This window comes from Plecotus auritus (genome assembly GCF_963455305.1).
Source record: "Plecotus auritus genome assembly, chromosome: 13".
Taxonomy (NCBI): Eukaryota; Metazoa; Chordata; class Mammalia; order Chiroptera; family Vespertilionidae; genus Plecotus; species Plecotus auritus.
Genome location: NC_137779.1, coordinates 15,177,935 through 15,194,381, shown reverse-complemented (window position 1 = coordinate 15,194,381; position 16,447 = coordinate 15,177,935). Strand labels below are relative to the sequence as shown.

General features: G+C 55.7%; 2 protein-coding genes across 3 annotated transcripts; one reads left to right on the top strand and one right to left on the bottom strand.

Annotated features, from left to right (window-relative positions):
- Positions 1 to 1,634: 1,634 nt before the first annotated feature.
- Positions 1,635 to 10,696, top strand: ESS2 (ess-2 splicing factor homolog). 2 transcript variants are annotated; one of them, XM_080649901.1, is made up of 11 exons: positions 1,635 to 1,787; positions 2,990 to 3,158; positions 3,251 to 3,352; positions 4,058 to 4,227; positions 4,338 to 4,455; positions 4,739 to 4,872; positions 5,686 to 5,788; positions 6,955 to 7,064; positions 9,529 to 9,644; positions 10,143 to 10,423; positions 10,514 to 10,695. In XM_080649901.1, the coding sequence occupies exons 1-10, from the start codon at positions 1,653 to 1,655 to the stop codon at positions 10,420 to 10,422; spliced, it is 1,437 nt and encodes a 478-aa protein (XP_080506027.1). In that variant the 5' UTR covers positions 1,635 to 1,652; the 3' UTR covers position 10,423; positions 10,514 to 10,695. The 2 variants fall into 2 exon arrangements, with proteins under 2 accessions (XP_080506027.1, XP_080506026.1); XM_080649900.1 differs by having other exon boundaries at positions 10,143 to 10,696.
- A 1,843-nt stretch (positions 10,697 to 12,539) lies between these two features.
- Positions 12,540 to 13,640, bottom strand: LOC308238141 (testis-specific serine/threonine-protein kinase 2; the record flags this gene model as incomplete). Its single annotated transcript, XM_080649792.1, has 1 exon — positions 12,540 to 13,640. The coding sequence occupies one exon, from the start codon at positions 13,638 to 13,640 to the stop codon at positions 12,540 to 12,542; it is 1,101 nt and encodes a 366-aa protein (XP_080505918.1).
- Between the last annotated feature and the right edge of the window lie 2,807 nt (positions 13,641 to 16,447).

Below are 16,447 nucleotides of genomic sequence, written 5' to 3'. Positions count from 1 at the left end.
CACCAACCTGATAAACACCTCCATCATCTCTCACCTTGACCGTTGCAGCCACCTTCAGTCTTGCCACCTCTATCCACTCTGGTTCCTTTTTCATTTATTCTGCATAACGTCTGCAAGTCTGAACCTGCCTCTCCCCTGACTACAGCACTCCAAGGGCTTCCCATTGCCCCATGGTCCACAAGGTTCCATCGATTGCAGCCTGGCCTGCCTCTCTGGCATCATCTCACACCTCACTGCTCCTTGTACTCTGCATATCCAAAGGTCTTCTCCCGCCCTAACTGGTTTGGCTCAGTGGATAGAGCGTCGGCCTGTGGACTGAAGGGTCCCAGGTTCAATTCCAGTCAAGGGCATGTACCTTGGTTGTGGGCACATCCCTAGTAGGGGGTGTGCAGAAGGCAGCTGATCGATGTTTCCCTCTCATCGATGTTTGTAACTCTCTATCCCCCTCCCTTCCTCTCTGTAAAAAATCAATAAAATATATTAAAAAAATAAAAACACCACAAAGGTCTTCTCTCTCCTGCTGCTCTTTGCCCATGCTTTTCCCTCTCCACCTGATCAATGCCTGTTCATCATTTGGATCTGCAATCACCCCCTGCCTGGGAAAACTTCCCCTGACTGGAGATTCCTCAAGTACAAACTTTTCTTGTTCCTGTCAACTGCAGTTCTAAGCTTATTCTTGGAGTGACCTAACCAGAGTCTGTCTTCCTCATTGGACTGTTAGCTCTGTGAGGGCAGGAACCATCACCATGGAATCCCCAGTGAATAAAGGAATGACTGCTTATTGTACTAAATCATTTTGGGATAACACTTTTTTGACATTAATTCTCAACCTCCTTTTGAGAAGAAATTATCAGTCCTGCAAAATGCTTAGGCAATTTTCTGGTCCACTTCAATGAGAATTAACCCTCTTCTGGGAGCCCACTCTGGCATTTAGGGATCTGAATTTTTTTTTAATTTTCTTTTTTTCTTCCCCATTGCCCTCTCCTGCGCCCCCAGGGACCTGAACATTTTAAACCAGATATTTCTTTATTGAACCATCATATTTTGCTTTCTTTTTTCTTTTGTTAGATAACTATCAAGAAAGAATTGTCTTAGAGTTCTTTTCTTGCATAAATTTTTTTTTATGGCAAAGGTGGAGATTTATTGAAGAATAAGTACAGACTCCCACGTGGGGAGAGGGAAAGAGTCCCATAGAATGGACTCCCACGTAGGGAGGGGAAAAGGGTCCCCTCTTGCATAAAATTTTAATAAAAGCTTTGAAACATGTATATAACCAAAATTCTTGAAGTGTGTATTTTTGTTGATAATATGGAAGCATATGCAGCGATTATTTGCCAAAAATTGGAATGCCAAGGCCTTACTTAATGCAGGAACTTTTCACTGTTAAAGTGAATGACACGCCCCTTAACCCCACCACCAACACAGCGCCGCCTAGTGCCCACAGCTCGGGTACGTAAGAATATAGCGAAGGGTGGGGAGAAGACTACAATTCCCATAAGGGCGAGGGCTTGTAGTGACGTAATTGCGGAGCGCGGTCGGCCTTCGAAACGCGCAGTTCTCCCATTGGCCAACTGTTGGAAGCGCTTGTGCAGCCAGCATGGTCCCGCCCCTCTGACGCTGTGACGCGCCTTCTGAGCAGTCCTGGGATAGCGATGGAGACGCCCAGTGCGTCTCCCCGGGCCCTGTTGCTTTCCACCGCGTCCGGGCCCGGGAGAAAGCGGGCGGCTGGGGAGGCCGGGGCTGTGGCGAGGAAGCAAAAGGTCTTGGACGAGGAAGAGTACATCGAGGTAAGACCTCCCTCGGTGCGGACGCCCGCGACTTCTGGGTCCTCCCCTCCCACCCCCACCCCCACCCCCACCCCCCTCGCGCTCCTCCGGGGTACCTCCTCACTGGTTGAGGCACTCTCCTCCTCTCGCAGAGGTGAAGCAGCCCGAGTCCCTGCCCTTGGGGTTTGGACGGTACGAGAGCCAAATAAACACAGTGCAGAAGGGGCTGGGTGTCCTTGATGGAGGAAGCAGTGTTGTAGGTGAGAGAGGAGGCAGTTCTGCTTGTATGTGTGGGGGATTAGGGAAACAAGGTTTTCCATTAAAGTATGAGTGAGAGTTTGGAAGGCTAGTGGCAAAGAGGACTTTCTAGAGAGCGGTAATGGCAAGTGCAAAGGCTGGGAGTCCTGCGATTTTGGCAGCATCTTGAAATCCTGCCGCAAACAGGCAGGAGGAGGAGATTGGAGGATGTCAGTTTGGTGTGGGACCGGTTAAGTTTGGGAGGCTTCTAGGCCATACAGACAGGGGGCGTTAGTGAACAGCTGGGTGCCCAAACGTACAGCTGAGAAGCAAGGTCTGGCTGGAGGTGCAGAGTTGGGGACCACAATTCGTGCTGGTGGTGGGGGGTGAGTGACTGAAGTCATCCAGGTAAAGGAAGACCCAGAAGTCACTGGCGTCTGCCCCGAGGACTTACGTTGGAAATAGGAGTGAAGGTGGCAATCTACCTTCTCCCCAGCCTCAATTGCACCAACCTGATGAAAACCTCGGTCCAGCAGGTGTGGAAGTGGGGCCAGCAAATGAGAATGACCAGTTAGTAAGGGAGAGAGAACGGCTTCATGAAAATCAGAGGAGCATTTAGTAATGTCAGATGTTACAGCAAGTCCACATGGGATGTTGTTTAAAATGCTTTTTAAAAAACTTTATTTATTGAGAGAGATAAGAAAACATGGACTTCTTGTTCCACCCATTTATACATTCGTTGGTTGACTCCCTAACGGGATCAAATCCACAACCCTGGAGCATTGGGAGGACGCTCCAACCAACTGAGCTGCTCGACCATGGCGGGGATGTTGTCCTCATCAGAAAATGCCCCTAAACTCGGGAGCATTGGGCTGGACAGAGGTTGGGGGTGGATGGTCAGCAATGGCCTCAGCACGTGCAGCAGTTGACAGAGGCAGGGGAGCCTAGATGGCAGCTCTGACTCTTGTTCTGATCTCTCCTGACAGGGCCTCCAGACAGTCATCCAGAGGGACTTCTTTCCTGACGTGGAAAAGCTGCAGGCACAGAAGGAATATCTGGAGGCTGAGGAGAATGGAGACCTGGAACGGATGCGGCAAATTGCCATCAAGTTTGGCTCTGCTCTGGGCAAGATGTCCCGAGAGCCCCCGCCGCCCTGTAAGAGGACTCCTGTGGGTGGCACAGACGGGAACAACCTCTGAACTGTTGCCTCAGGTTCACTCTAATCCCCATTTCCTCCCTTTCCCCAGATGTGACTCCAGCCACATTTGAAACCCCTGAGGTGCACACAGGGACTGGAGTGGTGGGCCACAAGCCCCAGGGCCGGGGCCAGGGCCTGGAGGATGGGGATGGTGAGTGCCCTCTTTCTGTCACGTGGTCATTGACCCCCTAGGAGACTACCCTGGCTCTGCACTAGGAAGGGGACCTCGCTGACCCAGCCTAGCTTCTCTAGGGAGCGCCCCTCCTCCAAGCTAGGCCCCATGGCTGTAGGGGCCTGGGCCTGCCTTGGGCACATAGTGGCCTTGTTTCCCTCCCAGAGGTCAGAGATGCCAGGGTTCCAGAATCCTGCGGAAGGATAGAGGGCCAGCTGCCAGCCTTGGTGTTTGTTAGCTGGAATGTACACTGGTTGGGAGGGATGGCTGCGGTGGGTGGGAGAGCCTGGGCTCACCCTTACCTGGGTCACTGATGGCACCCCATCCCAAGGGAAGGGACACTCAGGGGCTTCCAGAGCTGCCATATCTCCCAGGACCCTGGGCAAACCTGTTCTTTCTCTAACCCGTGGGTGCTCCCCTTCCGGTCTGAGTCAGATCGCACACTTCACTTGGCATCCAGCAGATGAGGAGAGCCACTGAAGGCTCCCTGGGCACCTGGGGTGGTTGATTCTGCTCCCGGGTGGGGAGTTGTCTGGCAGTGTGGGCTCTCACAACCAGACCCAGGATCAGGTGTGAGAGTTCTAGCCCTGCTTGTAGGTAAGTGCGGCTCCCAGGACCCACAGTCTGCAAAGTGGTGTTGGTGCCATTTATGGTTCTGTGTCACCCCCCTTTACCCCTGAGCAGGAGAGACTGGAGAGGAGGAGGAGAAGGAGCCCCTGCCCAGCCTGGATGTCTTCCTGAGCCGGTACACAAGCGAGGACAACGCCTCCTTCCAGGAGATCATGGAGGTGGCCAAGGAGAAGAGCCGGGCACGCCATGCCTGGCTCTACCAGGCCGAGGAAGAGTTTGAGAAGGTATGCCTGGGTGCAGGGGCAGAAGCACCCTCTGTTGGGGTGGGGAAGTCCCAGGGCCAGGGCACAGTGCCTAGGGCGCTCTGACCCTCACTTTTCCTTATGTGATGCAGAGGCAGAAAGATAATCTTGCACTCCCATCAGCAGAGCACCAAGCCATTGAGAGCAGCCAGGCCGGCGTAGAGACCTGGAAATACAAGGCCAAGAACTCCCTCATGTACTACCCAGAGGGTGAGCAGTCGGTGTGGGCAGGGCTGGGTGTTTGGATCTGGACTTCGAGGCGTGTATCTGTTCCCTAGTATTCTGGGCCTCCAAGGGGTCCTGGTCTGTTTGGGGCAGGTGGGTCTGTGTGGGAAGTCAGTGAGGGAGTGAGGCTCTCCCCAGCTTTGTTCGGGTTTTGTGATGTGGAGACTGAAGTAGGCTCCATGTGTCTGTTCAGCGGGGAATGATGTGGCCTCTCTCAGGCCCTGAGCACCCCTCTGACACCTGCTGCCATCTCTCCTCGGTCTGCCAGGCGTCCCTGATGAGGAGCAGCTGTTTAAGAAGCCCCGGCAGGTGGTGCATAAGAATACTCGCTTCCTCAGGGACCCCTTCAGCCAGGCCCTGAGCAGGTCTCAGCTGCAGCAGGCTGCTGCCCTCAATGCCCAGGTGAGTGGCGGGAGCCAACAGCGGGCTGGCTGTGGGCAGAAATGACTTCTTTGATCTTGACTCTTCCTCTTAAATGAGTTCTTGGGCTCGGCAGAGCTCAGCAGTGCAGAAGTATTTGGGGCCCCTGTGTGGCAGGGTCCTGTGTGTTCTCGACCCATGTGGTCTCCCATTGGGGCTCTGTTTTGTCAGACATGTTCTGTGGGTCCAGATCGGTGCCAGCTCCCTTGGGGGCAAGGGCATGAGACAAAGTCAGCTGCTGAGAGCAAGGCCAGTCTGGCCAGACCTGCTTCCCTGCACCAGGCAGGGCTGGGGCGTGGGAGGGGATAAGGAGGGAGTGGGTAGGCTGTGGTGGGGGGCTTGGTGTGGCAAACAGCACAGATTTCCAAGCGTGGGAGTCCCGTGTGACGGCGGTTCTGGTGGTCATGGGGCTGAAGGGTGGGAGACAGGAGGTGGGGAGACTGCTCTGGAGGCTCTTACAGGGGCCTTATGGGAAGAAATCAGAGTACAGGCACCCATAGTTAGTGTAGCCCCTGAAAATATCCCAGGTGGGGTGTGGCCGAGCCCCACCCTGCATGGAGGGGGAGATTGAGGGGAGCTTCCTTCTTTGGATGCCTGCTCTGACAGGTCTTCAAGGTCTTTGCAGGGGCCAGGGGCCTCCCTACTTTTCCCCAATGGGGCTACCAGCCACAGAGACCCGGCTCTGCTCTTCGGGGGTTGGGAAGTGTTTCCACTGTGTTCCTGTGCACCTGCCCATCTGCCAGTGGGAGAGAGTGGTTTGGGGCCCCCTGACACTAGTCTCTCCGCTTGTTCCAGCACAAACAGGGCAAGGTGGGCCCCGATGGCAAGGAGCTGATCCCCCAGGAATCCCCTCGAGTGGGCGGATTTGGATTTGTTGCCACCCCTTCTCCTGCCCCTGGTGAGAAATGCGCCTGCTGCCAAGCTGGCCCACCTGTGGACGGCCTGGGGGGAGGTGGGCTGCTCGGTTGTTCCTGGCCACTCTTGGCGCTCCCCTAGGGTCTGCCCCTCACCTCGTGTGACTCGGACCCAGTGTCCCATCCACAAGGACAGGGCTGGACTATAAGGCAGACCGACCTGAGATGTGTGGGACCTGGTTTCTTTAGCCAGGTGGTCTGTCCCTCACCCAGAGCTGGGCAGGACAGACTGAGTTTGTCAGAACCAGGGGTGTTGGGGCTCTGCTGGACATACTGGTGTGGTGAGCATGCTGTGCTGAGGGGTGCAGGGGATGCCTGGGGCCTGATTTGCAGTGAGGGCAGTGTAGTCCAGTGGGTTGCCTGGCAGACATCTTCCTGTGTAGATGTGCATGGAAGGCAAGTTGTCTGCAGGAGGCTGGTTACCCCTGGGGCCTGAAGGGGCCGTGCCTGGCCTGTGCGGGGTGGGCAAGATAGGCCTTGGGGAGCTGCAGGAGCCTGTGTCCTGCCACTGGCCTGGGCTGGGGCTGGATGTGCCCTCAGTCCTGGGGTAATGTTTCTGGGTCTCGTGTTAGCACCATGCTTACAAGCCTAAATCCAGAGAGCACTGCAAGGAGGGGTCTCTGGGCCCCAGCCCTGCATCTCCTCACACAGAAGGTGTATGAGCCATGGGGACAGCCTCGCAGTACACACACTGTCCCTCTGCCCTCCCATGCACTGGCCCTTGTGCTCTGGGGAGCTGGTTGCCATGGCATAGGCAAGGGCATGTGGGGGTTTGCCCAGGGTCCTGGGAGAAACGGCATCTCTGGAAGCCCCTGAGTGTCTCTTCCGTTGGGGTGGCCCTGTGCTAGGAAGGGGACCTCACTGACCCAGCCCAGCTTCTCTAGGGAGCTCCCCTCCTCCAAGCTAAGCCTGGCTGTAGGGGCTTGGGGCTGCCTTGGGCTCATAGTGGCCTTGTTTCCCTCTTAGAGGGCAGAGAGGCCAGGGTTCCAGAGTCCTGGGGAAGAATAGAGGGTCAGCTGCCAGCCTTGGTGTTTGTTAGCTGGAATGTACACTGGGGGTGGGTGAGGGGACTATATTGGGGGGGAGGGCCCGGGCTGTGCTCCCACCTGGGTTCCCTAGCCTGAGGTGTCTGTGGGTTCTCCATCTGCAGGTGTGAACGAGTCTCCGCTGATGACCTGGGGAGAGGTTGAGAACACACCAGTGAGAGTTGAAGGATCAGAAACCCCCTACGTGGACAGGACACCAGGGCCAGCCTTCAAGGTGAGTTGTGGTGAGGGGAGCACAGATGGGACCCCAAGTGGATGTGTGGTCTCCTGAGCACCCATAGCTCAGTGCACAGAGGATGGCCCAGCTGCTACTGTCAAAGCAGAACTGACCAGTGGGCCGAGCCACGTGCCAGGCCACACACCTGCTCAGGCGCTGCACTTCTAAATGGTGCCAGGGCAGTGAAGACAGTGGGTGGATGGATGGTTTTGCCAGTGAGGAACTGGTTGGGTGGGGCTGAGGCACTGAGGCAGGGAATGGCTGTGGCTCCTCCGAGCCTGCAGTCCCAGAGGATGGGACTGCCCAGAGATGACTGGGGGTCTCAGAGGCAGACCCGGAGCTCGGGCTATGCTGCAGGCCTGAGGGCTGGGAAGGGTCTCGGAACCCCAGCATTCTGTGGGGTGGGGTGTATGTCCTCAGAAGGGCTGTGCACTTCCACAGAGAGGCCTCTTGCAGAGATGGGGGTGGCCCAGGATGGTGTGGGCAAATGGGCAAGCAGGTGGGGTCCCAGAGAAGTATTGGGAAGATGAGGTTCTCTGGTCTACACGCAGTTTGTTGGGGAAACTGAGTGACTGGCAGGGTGTGAAAGGAGGAAGCTTGCAGTTCTGCTGTCTGGGTGCTGGGCTGCTGCCTGTACCAACTGTGGGGTGCTGGGAGGTCGAGGGAGACAGGTTGGTGGTGTCACAGAGACAAAGAGTGCAGGATTACCCCATCTGCTCTGACACCCCAAAGAATTGGGCTTGGAGTTTGGGATTGATGCAGAAGGCCTACCTAAAAGGCTGGGTCAGTCATCTTGAACCAGTCCCTTAAATGCTGGCAATGATCAGTTTGAAATGCAACAAAAAAAATTGATATCACTCACTGTAGCAGCAGAAATTTAGAATAACCAGGAGTAACTTAGCTTTCAAAGAAACCACAGGAGAACACCACTAACTTCCCCTCCTCCCTGAGGGTGTGGGCTCTGCCGTGTGGCCTCCCCAGTGTAGTAGAGTTCATGTTGCCTTGATAGTTCAGAGAGGTAGCATATCTAGAAGGTATGTGCACAGAGGTTTTTCGTACCTCGGTTCTGAAATTTTCTGAGTTGCAAGGAAAACTTGAGAGGAAAGACAGAGAGGAGCCTTCCCATATGAAAGCAATAGATATGTCAGAAGAGTGTCACTGGTCCTAGAACCTACAGGTCAATAGAAAAGAAGAAACATTTTGAAACAAACCTCAGTTCAAGTCAGAATTTAGGGTGTGTTGGAGATGCTAACTCAAATTGTGCTGAGTAGTAATTTGGAAAGGAAGTAAACTAGGTCCTTAATCTGTATAGCAGAATGTATTCCAGAAACGTGGAAAAGTAGAAAGGGAATAAGTATAAAACAATGAGAAGAAAATAGTGCTCAATATTTAATATGATTTTAAGGTACAAAGGGCTTTGTACACATAAAAGCAAAGGAAGAAATCACAAAGGAGTGATGTCTAGCTTACGTTCTATGGAAATGACAAACTGAAGTGCAGCCAAAAATGTCACACGTAAAACTGAAATCAAATAACTGGAAGGAAATTTGTATGGCATAGCCTAATACAGCGGTCGGCAGACTGCGGCTCTGTTGACTAATGAGTTTGCCGACCACTGCGTAAGGCATTACCCTTACCCAGAAGTTTTGACTTCAGGTTAAAATTATTAAAATGTTTCTTAAGTGTTTTTCCCTAAGGCAGTGGTTGGCAAACTCATTAGTCAACAGAGCGGCAAACCGCAGTTTGCCGACCACTGGCCTAATATAACCAACATAGATAAAGCTCCTATCTCTATATATAAATGCCTGGTGATGGTTACAACTGGTTGACTGAACGACTGGTCGTTATGACGATGCACTGACCACCACGGGGCAGACGCTTAACACAGGAGCTGCCTCCTGGTGGTCAGTGCACTCCCACAGCCAACTTCTTGCAGTCTCCGCGCCCTCCCCCACCCCCCTCCGGCCTCCGCTGGTTGGCCGACCCAGATTGGCCAGATAGAGACTGGGCGAGATGGCCCCGATTGGCCCTGATCAATGGCCAGGCCGAGGGACCCTACCCATGCATGAATTTCATGCACCGGGCCTCTAGTAAGTAAGTAAAGCTAAACAAACAAAAACCAAGGTAAGCACCTTGTTAGAAAAATAGGCCAAGGACACATTATGGGAAGTTCTCAAAAGAAATACAGAAAGTTGGTAAGACAGAAAGATAATCAGAGGGAAGCAGATTAAAACAAGACCCTCTTTTCTAAAAGATTGTGAGGTTCCTAACTCAGCAGTGCTGGCTTTGAGGGCACCGTGATGGCAGGTGGGCAGCTCGGCCTAGCTGGTTGGAGGCCTTCAGGGGCTTTTAGGAGAGGTGATGTTGGGTTGTTGAGATCGTGGGGGCCATGGGAAGAGTCAGCCCTTCCAGCAGTGAGGGACTGTCCAGCTCAGTGAGCACCCACACACCTACTTTGTAGATCTTGGAGCCGGGCCGCAGGGAGCGGCTGGGGCTGAAGATGGCCAACGAGGCTGCTGCCAAGAACCGGGCCAAGAAGCAGGAGGCCTTGCGGAGAGTGACGGAGAACCTGGCCAGGTGAGGGCTGTCTGACCCTCGTGGGGTTCTCCCTGCTCCCACTTGGTCCCACCCCCAACAGTGTGGACATTCGGTCTTCAGGGCAGTCCCAGGTGTCCTTCGATGGGTCCTGTGGCAGCTCCCCTGGTCCGGAGTGAGGCCCTGTATGAACCAGGATGTGGGGGCCCCCTTCGTTTTTTTCTTCAACCTTTTAGGCACATCCCTAAAAGGTACCTTAAGGCCTGTTGTCCCACTATGAGCTCTTGTAAGACCTGTGATCATGGATGTCATCATTCCCCTTAGAGAAAATTGGGGTCCACCCCAGCCCCATGGCCAAGGGCAGCACCAGCACCCTACCTCAAATTTGGCCACACTGCTGTATGCCAGGTCACTGGTGTCCTCAGCCCAGAGTGACCATGAGTCTCCCGTGTGTCTTCCTATGGAGCTGTGGCAGGCCCTATTGCTGGCGGTGCCCCATCAGGCCTAATCTACCTCTCTTGCTCACCCCCTCTATTCCAGCCTCACCCCCAAAGGCCTGAGCCCAGCCATGTCCCCAGCCCTGCAGCGCCTTGTGAGCAGGACAGCCAGCAAGTACACAGACCGGGCCCTGCGGGCCAGCTACACACCATCCCCAGCACGCTCTGCCCACCTCAAGACCCCGGCCGGCGGGCCCCAGACCCCGACGAGCACACCAGCTCCTGGCTCGGCCACACGCACCCCCCTCAGCCAGGACCCGGCCTCCATTACAGATAACCTGCTGCAGCTCCCTGCCCGGCGCAAAGCCTCAGACTTCTTCTAGGGCCAGGCCCGGGCTGGGCTCATGGGATATTTGTGGAGCCTGCAGGGCAGTTGTCCATTCAGCAGAGGACTCCGGCCTTTTGGGGACCCAGGCCCGGGCCAAAAGCAGTGACTGTCCCAGGAGCCACAGAAGAAAGGTGCCATGTCACAGCCAGGCTGGCACTGGACCCACCCCATGGCCCTTGGATGCATCCCAGGGCTTTGCTGATACTTTTTTCTATGGAACCCCTGCCCATTTCTATTTAACAGGAATTAAAGAACACCTAGCACAGTCTGCAGGGCCGTCCCTTTGCTTGCATCGAGATCTCAGGATTACGGGAGAAGATGCTGTATGGGGTGATCCTTGGAGGGCTAGGTGTCTTACCTTTCCTGTCACCACCTGCATTGCTTTCTGTGGCACTCCTGGGCTTAAAACCTAAGCTGAGCTCACAGCATATTGGTCCCCTATGACTCCCACCTCAAATTCTGTTCCTCTGAGGGAAGGACGGAGCCCTTGGGAATTGAGCCTCTAGGGTTCACCTGGGGCTCTGGGCCCTGGGCTGCATGGGTCCTACATAGGTGTCAGGCCACACTCCTGTGTGAGGTTCCTTCCCAGTGGCTTCACCATGACTTCTAAGCCCCTGGTTAATAGCTCAGGTGGGGCAGGGCTATCTCCATCTTCCTGCTCCCCCACCCCCACCCCCCATGCTGCAGGCACTGCCAGTCTGAGAATGCTCAGTCACCAATCTCCCACCAGTTACTCCCACCAGTAGTAGCCCCAGGTAACAGTAACCTGGGCCACAATGTCAAGCAATGGGGCCTGGCTCATGCAGCACCATTTATACCACCAGCCAGCACTTGCTTGACAGCCTGAGTGTATTGGTGCCCAACCCCCCAGAAGGCCTAGGGCCAGCTGCTTCACATGGAGTTGGGGGGCCCAAGACCATGGCTGCTTGCCAAATGGGTCTCTTCTGCCTCAAGTGGGATCAGATTGTGCCCTTGGGGGCTCGCTGCTCAGGGAGGCAACCTGGAATCCCTCAGACCGAGTCCTGCTTCAAGCACACCCAGCCCTCGCACTAGACCATCTTCCCGAGTACTCCTGCATTGGTCCGCTTCTGCCCTCCTGACTGCCAGTAGCCTCCGGAGGCTGGTGCAGGGCCTGCTGCCTTCTGGACACCGCTAGCCTGCACTTCTCGACAGTGAGTTCCTGCAAACTCCAGGGGCCAAGTCCTGGCTGTGCCCTGGGGCCCACCAATGGGGCTGGGGTGGGCTTAGCAGGTGAGCTTGGACCAAGGTCTGGGACGCAAAGTGTGGGTTTTGATACTTTTCCCGCATGGGGAAGAGTCTCCTTGGGCTTGAGGGTGCCCCCAGGAAATGGGAAAGCAGAGGCCTGAGCGGGCATGAGTGCGATGCAGAGAGAGATGTTGTCCAGTCAAGGCCATCTAAGGCCAGGTGCTGACCACTTCCAGTATGTGGCTGGCCTGTTGGGAGTGTGCTCTGGGTGACAAAATAGGGCTGCTGTGTGGGGTGACCTGGGTGCAGTGGAGAGGGTGCAGGTCAGAGGTCTTGGCTGGGGCTGCCTGCCTGGAGGATGAAGGGGATCCTCCAGGGGCGAGGGGAGGGAGGGGGAGGAGAACTTTGAGGAAGAGCTGTCTGAGGAAGTGGGATGGGGTCAGAGAGTGCTGTGCTGCACCTGAGGTGGGGGACACATGCACCTGGCGAGCCCTGGAGGCTCTGGGCACCAGCAAGTCAGGGAGACCGGTGGGATCCTGGCAAGACGGTCCATGGCTGCGATCGCCTTGTCCACAGGCCTCTCCGTGAGAACTTGTGCCTGAGCCCCGGTCCCTGGACCCCTGTGCTGGAGACGCTGCGCCGCAAGGAGGGTGGTTGGCTGAGTCCTGGAGAGAAAGACTCCTCAGGGGGCACTCTCGATGATTGTTTACACTTTGTGGTTTATTTGCTGGTTAGTAATTAATGTCTTTGCTACTAAGTAGAAGAAAGCTAATAGAACGTAATCAAAATAGTGGTTTAATTGACAGATTTTACTTGTTCCTTGCACCTGTGCCTTCTTCAGCTCCTATCTGCCTACTTAGTTTACGTGGGCGCCACCGTGCACCACGCCCCCCAGCCATCCGCACCCTAGGTACCTGCCTTCCCCACCTCGGCTCCGGAGACATGGTGGTCTTTTGCCCTGGAGGTCTCGGCCAGCCTGTCCTCCATTTTGTCCTCATTCTCGGGTACCACATGCAGCCGGTGCTGGGTTTTGGCCCCCAGCTTGTGATCGGGCCGGTGCTCAGGCCGGTGCTCAGGCCGGTGCTCGGGGCATGAGCCTGGCCGTGTGTCCAGTTTGCAGTCGGCCCGATACTTGCCCTCACCATCCTTCTTGAAGGAGGCGGAAGACATGGCTTTGGGTTTGGGGGGCTGCAGCCATGAGTGGCTGAGGATCTCGTCGATGTGCAGCCGCCGGTTGACATCCGGCTGCAGGATGCGGTAGATGAGGTCCTTGCACTCACCCGTCAGGTTCTTGGAGCGCGGGAAGTCCACGCGGTGCTCCTTCTGGATGCGCAGCATCTTCTTGATGTCGGAGTCATCGTAGGGCATGGAGCCACAGACCATGATGTAGAGGATCACGCCCAGGCTCCAGATGTCATAGACCTTGGGCTGGTAGGGGATGCCCTGCAGGACCTCAGGGGCCGCGTATGCCGCCGACCCACAGAAGGTCTTGCTGAGGACGATGCGCCCACTGCAGTCTCTCAGGCAGCGCTTTGAGAAGCCAAAGTCGGACAGCTTGATGTTGAAGTCCTTGTCGAGGAGAAGGTTCTCGCACTTGAGGTCTCGGTGGACAACGTCCAGGTCGTGGCAGTACTTGACGGCTGAGGAGAGCTGGCGGAACATCTTGCGTGCCACATCCTCATGCAGGGCTCCCCGGCACTTGATGAACTCAAGGAGGTCGCCCTGGACCCCAAGTTCCATGACAATGTAGATTCGCCCATCTGAGGTCTCGAAGATCTCGTAGGTCTTGATGATGGAGCGATGATTGACAGTTGCCAGGATGTCCATCTCCCGAGGAAGGAATCTCTCCACAAAGTCGGAGGGCGTTTTCTTGCGGTCAATGATCTTGACCGCCACATTGAACTTGAGGCGCTCAGAGTAGGCTGATTTGACTTTTGCGTAGGAGCCCTTGCCAAGATTGATACCCACGATGTAACCCTTTTTCCTTAGGACCGCAGCATCATCCATGGTGCCAGGAGTGGCTGGCGCCACTGCCCTCTACATCCCCTCCCCACGTGGGCCAGCAGGCATTGTCCTCATTTACAGTGTGGGGAGCCGTCTGGCTGGGCCTCCCTGGACTTGTGGAATGCTCAGCATTATCTCCACGTGACTTCAGCATGTGAAGTCATAAAGCCAGGCAGCCGGGAGTGGGAACTGGGCTGGGGGGAACAGGGCCCCTGGAACCCTGGAAGCCAGGCTGATGTGGCAGGAGTGCCTATTCCCCACCCACTGTAAGGAGCCAGCACCTAGGACTGTGGTAACCGTCCCTGCTCCTCCTTGCCGCGGCTTCCCTGTCACGAGTCAGGCCGAAGGTGGGGGCTGCCCAGGAGTGCCAATCCCATGCTAGTTTTCCTTTCTTGGCTGTGGGGACTGACCCTGGGTTAGTTCCTGTCTCATTAGGGTTAGTTTCCTGCAGCTTCTTTGGTGTGTGAAGAAAACTCCATCTATGGCTTGTGTCCTCAGAACTGGCGGTGTCTGGGAGGGACTGCTCTGGTCTGGCCAGTCTGGCAGTGGTTCCAAGCTTAGTGGACAAGAACAGCTTCTGTTTGGGGTAGAGGGCTGGGTGGATGAGTGCTGTAATGAGCAGGACGTGTGGGGGTGGAAGGCCAGGCAGGCTGTGGGGTGCTGCAGGCCCCAGATGTGCTTTGAGGACTGGGGCAGGCCTGGAGGATGGGTTGAGAGTCAGGTAGAGGAGGTGATAGGCATCCAGGTAGGGAGGAGTCTGAGAGAGGAGAGGGCTTGTTCTGAGAATGGCTGAGTCCCACAGACAGGAGGGAGCTGGGGGAAAAGGTAAGTGGGGGCTCTTCCCTGAGGGATGGGCAGCCATTGCAGGGCGCAGGGAAGAAGAGCTGTGGCCCAAGTCACATTTTGCGATGGCAGCATAGAGAATAGGCTTTGGGGCGAGTGGAGGCCAGTACCTTTGACCAGGCAACAGGAGGCTGGACTAGGGTGGGCCTGGGGGTTCTGGGTGACAGAGAGTCAACGGGCTAGTGTGCTGGTCACTGATTGGGCAGGACCTGGGTGCTGGCGGTCCTGGGGATGCTGAGGGCCAGCATCCTGTTAGGAGCAAGCACCTGGGTGGATTATGTCAGTGTGGGCCTTTGTGAGGAGTGGCACGTCGCAGCTGTTGGAACCCTGGAAAGCATCGTTTGCGTCACTGAAACCGTCTTTTGCGCCTGGAAACAATGTGAAAACCTCCTTCAGGGCGTGTATGGAGGGCTGCTTTGGAAAATATGGCCTCCTGTATACACCTTAGGTAGTTTGAAAGCCCTGCTGTTCATTTGTTTTCTGTCACGGGCATCCCATGCCCACACGTAGCAAGTTGTCAGGACAGGTGTGCCATGTACTCTGTGTTCAGGGGAGATGAAGGAAGACCTGCTTCTGTGTGGGTGGTCAGGGGCTGACAGTGGAGCTGGCATGCAGAGGATCAACACCGCTCCATCCACCAGGTGACAAGGGGCAAGGCATGGCAGGCAGATGTAACATGTTGCCCAGAGCACAGCTCTATGGATGCACTTGGAGCATGTGTCTGGAGGTCCATGTTGAAGATGGCAGTGGCTGGACAGCCAGAGCCCAGGTGCCAGGCAGGAGTGACTGGTCCCAGCAGGGTGAGCCCACATGGGCGACTGCCCTCCAGCAGCCAGTCCTCCCTGGGGCCTACTTACCCTCTGAGGCCTGCTCTCTCCTGGGGGGTCTTTCAGGCTTAACTGACCAGTACTCACTCCTTTGTGTCCCAGAAGGGGCTGGTTGTGAGGATTTGCAGGCCAGGACCCAGTTCTGTGCTCACAGCTGAGTGACCCTTTCACAAAGGCTTTAGGATCAAAACCCTCAACATGGACACTGTGGCTCACAGTGCTCGCTCCCACCCCTGCACACTCTCGTCACATCATGTGCACTAGCAGTCCTTGTCCTCCTCCTCCTCCACGTGGCTAACTCTTTTCCCACTTTCTACTGTGCCCCCAGTGTTCTATCTGGAATGCTCCTGGATGTCTTCATTCTTGACTGATCCACCGACCCACTTTGTGGATTCTCTGCCCCTTACCCTGCTCTTTTCCCGGACAGTGTGGCTTCTTTGGTTCTTGGAAGACATGGTGGAGGAGGCAGGTCTCAGCATTGTGCAGGGATATGGAACAGGCAGCTTTGCCCAGGATGTGCACGCGGAGGCAGGGACTCCTGGTGTGTTGGAGGTGGAGTGTTAGATTGGACCAGAGGACCTCCAGCGGAAGTCTCAACCGGCAGTCCTGTGGGTCAGAGACCTGTAGACTTTGGGAAGGCCACTTCTGAGCTTTGGTTTTCTCCATAAATTTGGGTACCCATTTGTCCATTCACCCCATAGGCATTTGAGGGTCCGTTCCAGGTGCTGGGCCTCACTGGTGAACTAGAAAGGACTTAGGCCTTCCTGGAGCCCAGGAGGTTCAGTGTCCCACCAATGAGTGGGAATACCCGGTAGTGACTGTGCTTTGACATTGGGAACATGAGCTGTGAGGACAGAATTGGGAATGGGACTTGAGGAGGCTGGGAAGACTGAGGTCTTAGGAGTTAGCCACATGGAGGAGGAGGAGGACAAGGACTGCTAGTGCACATGATGTGGCGAGAGTGTGCAGGGGCGGGAGCGAGCACTGTGGGCCACAGCGTCCATGTTGAGGGTCTTGATCCTAAAGCCTCTATGCCAGGGTCGAGCCCAGTGAGGCCACTTGGGGAGGTGTGGCTTCATTCAGGAAGTCTCCCCTCTCTCAGCTGTTTCCCCACTTGCAAAGCATACAGTAGGTGCTCCT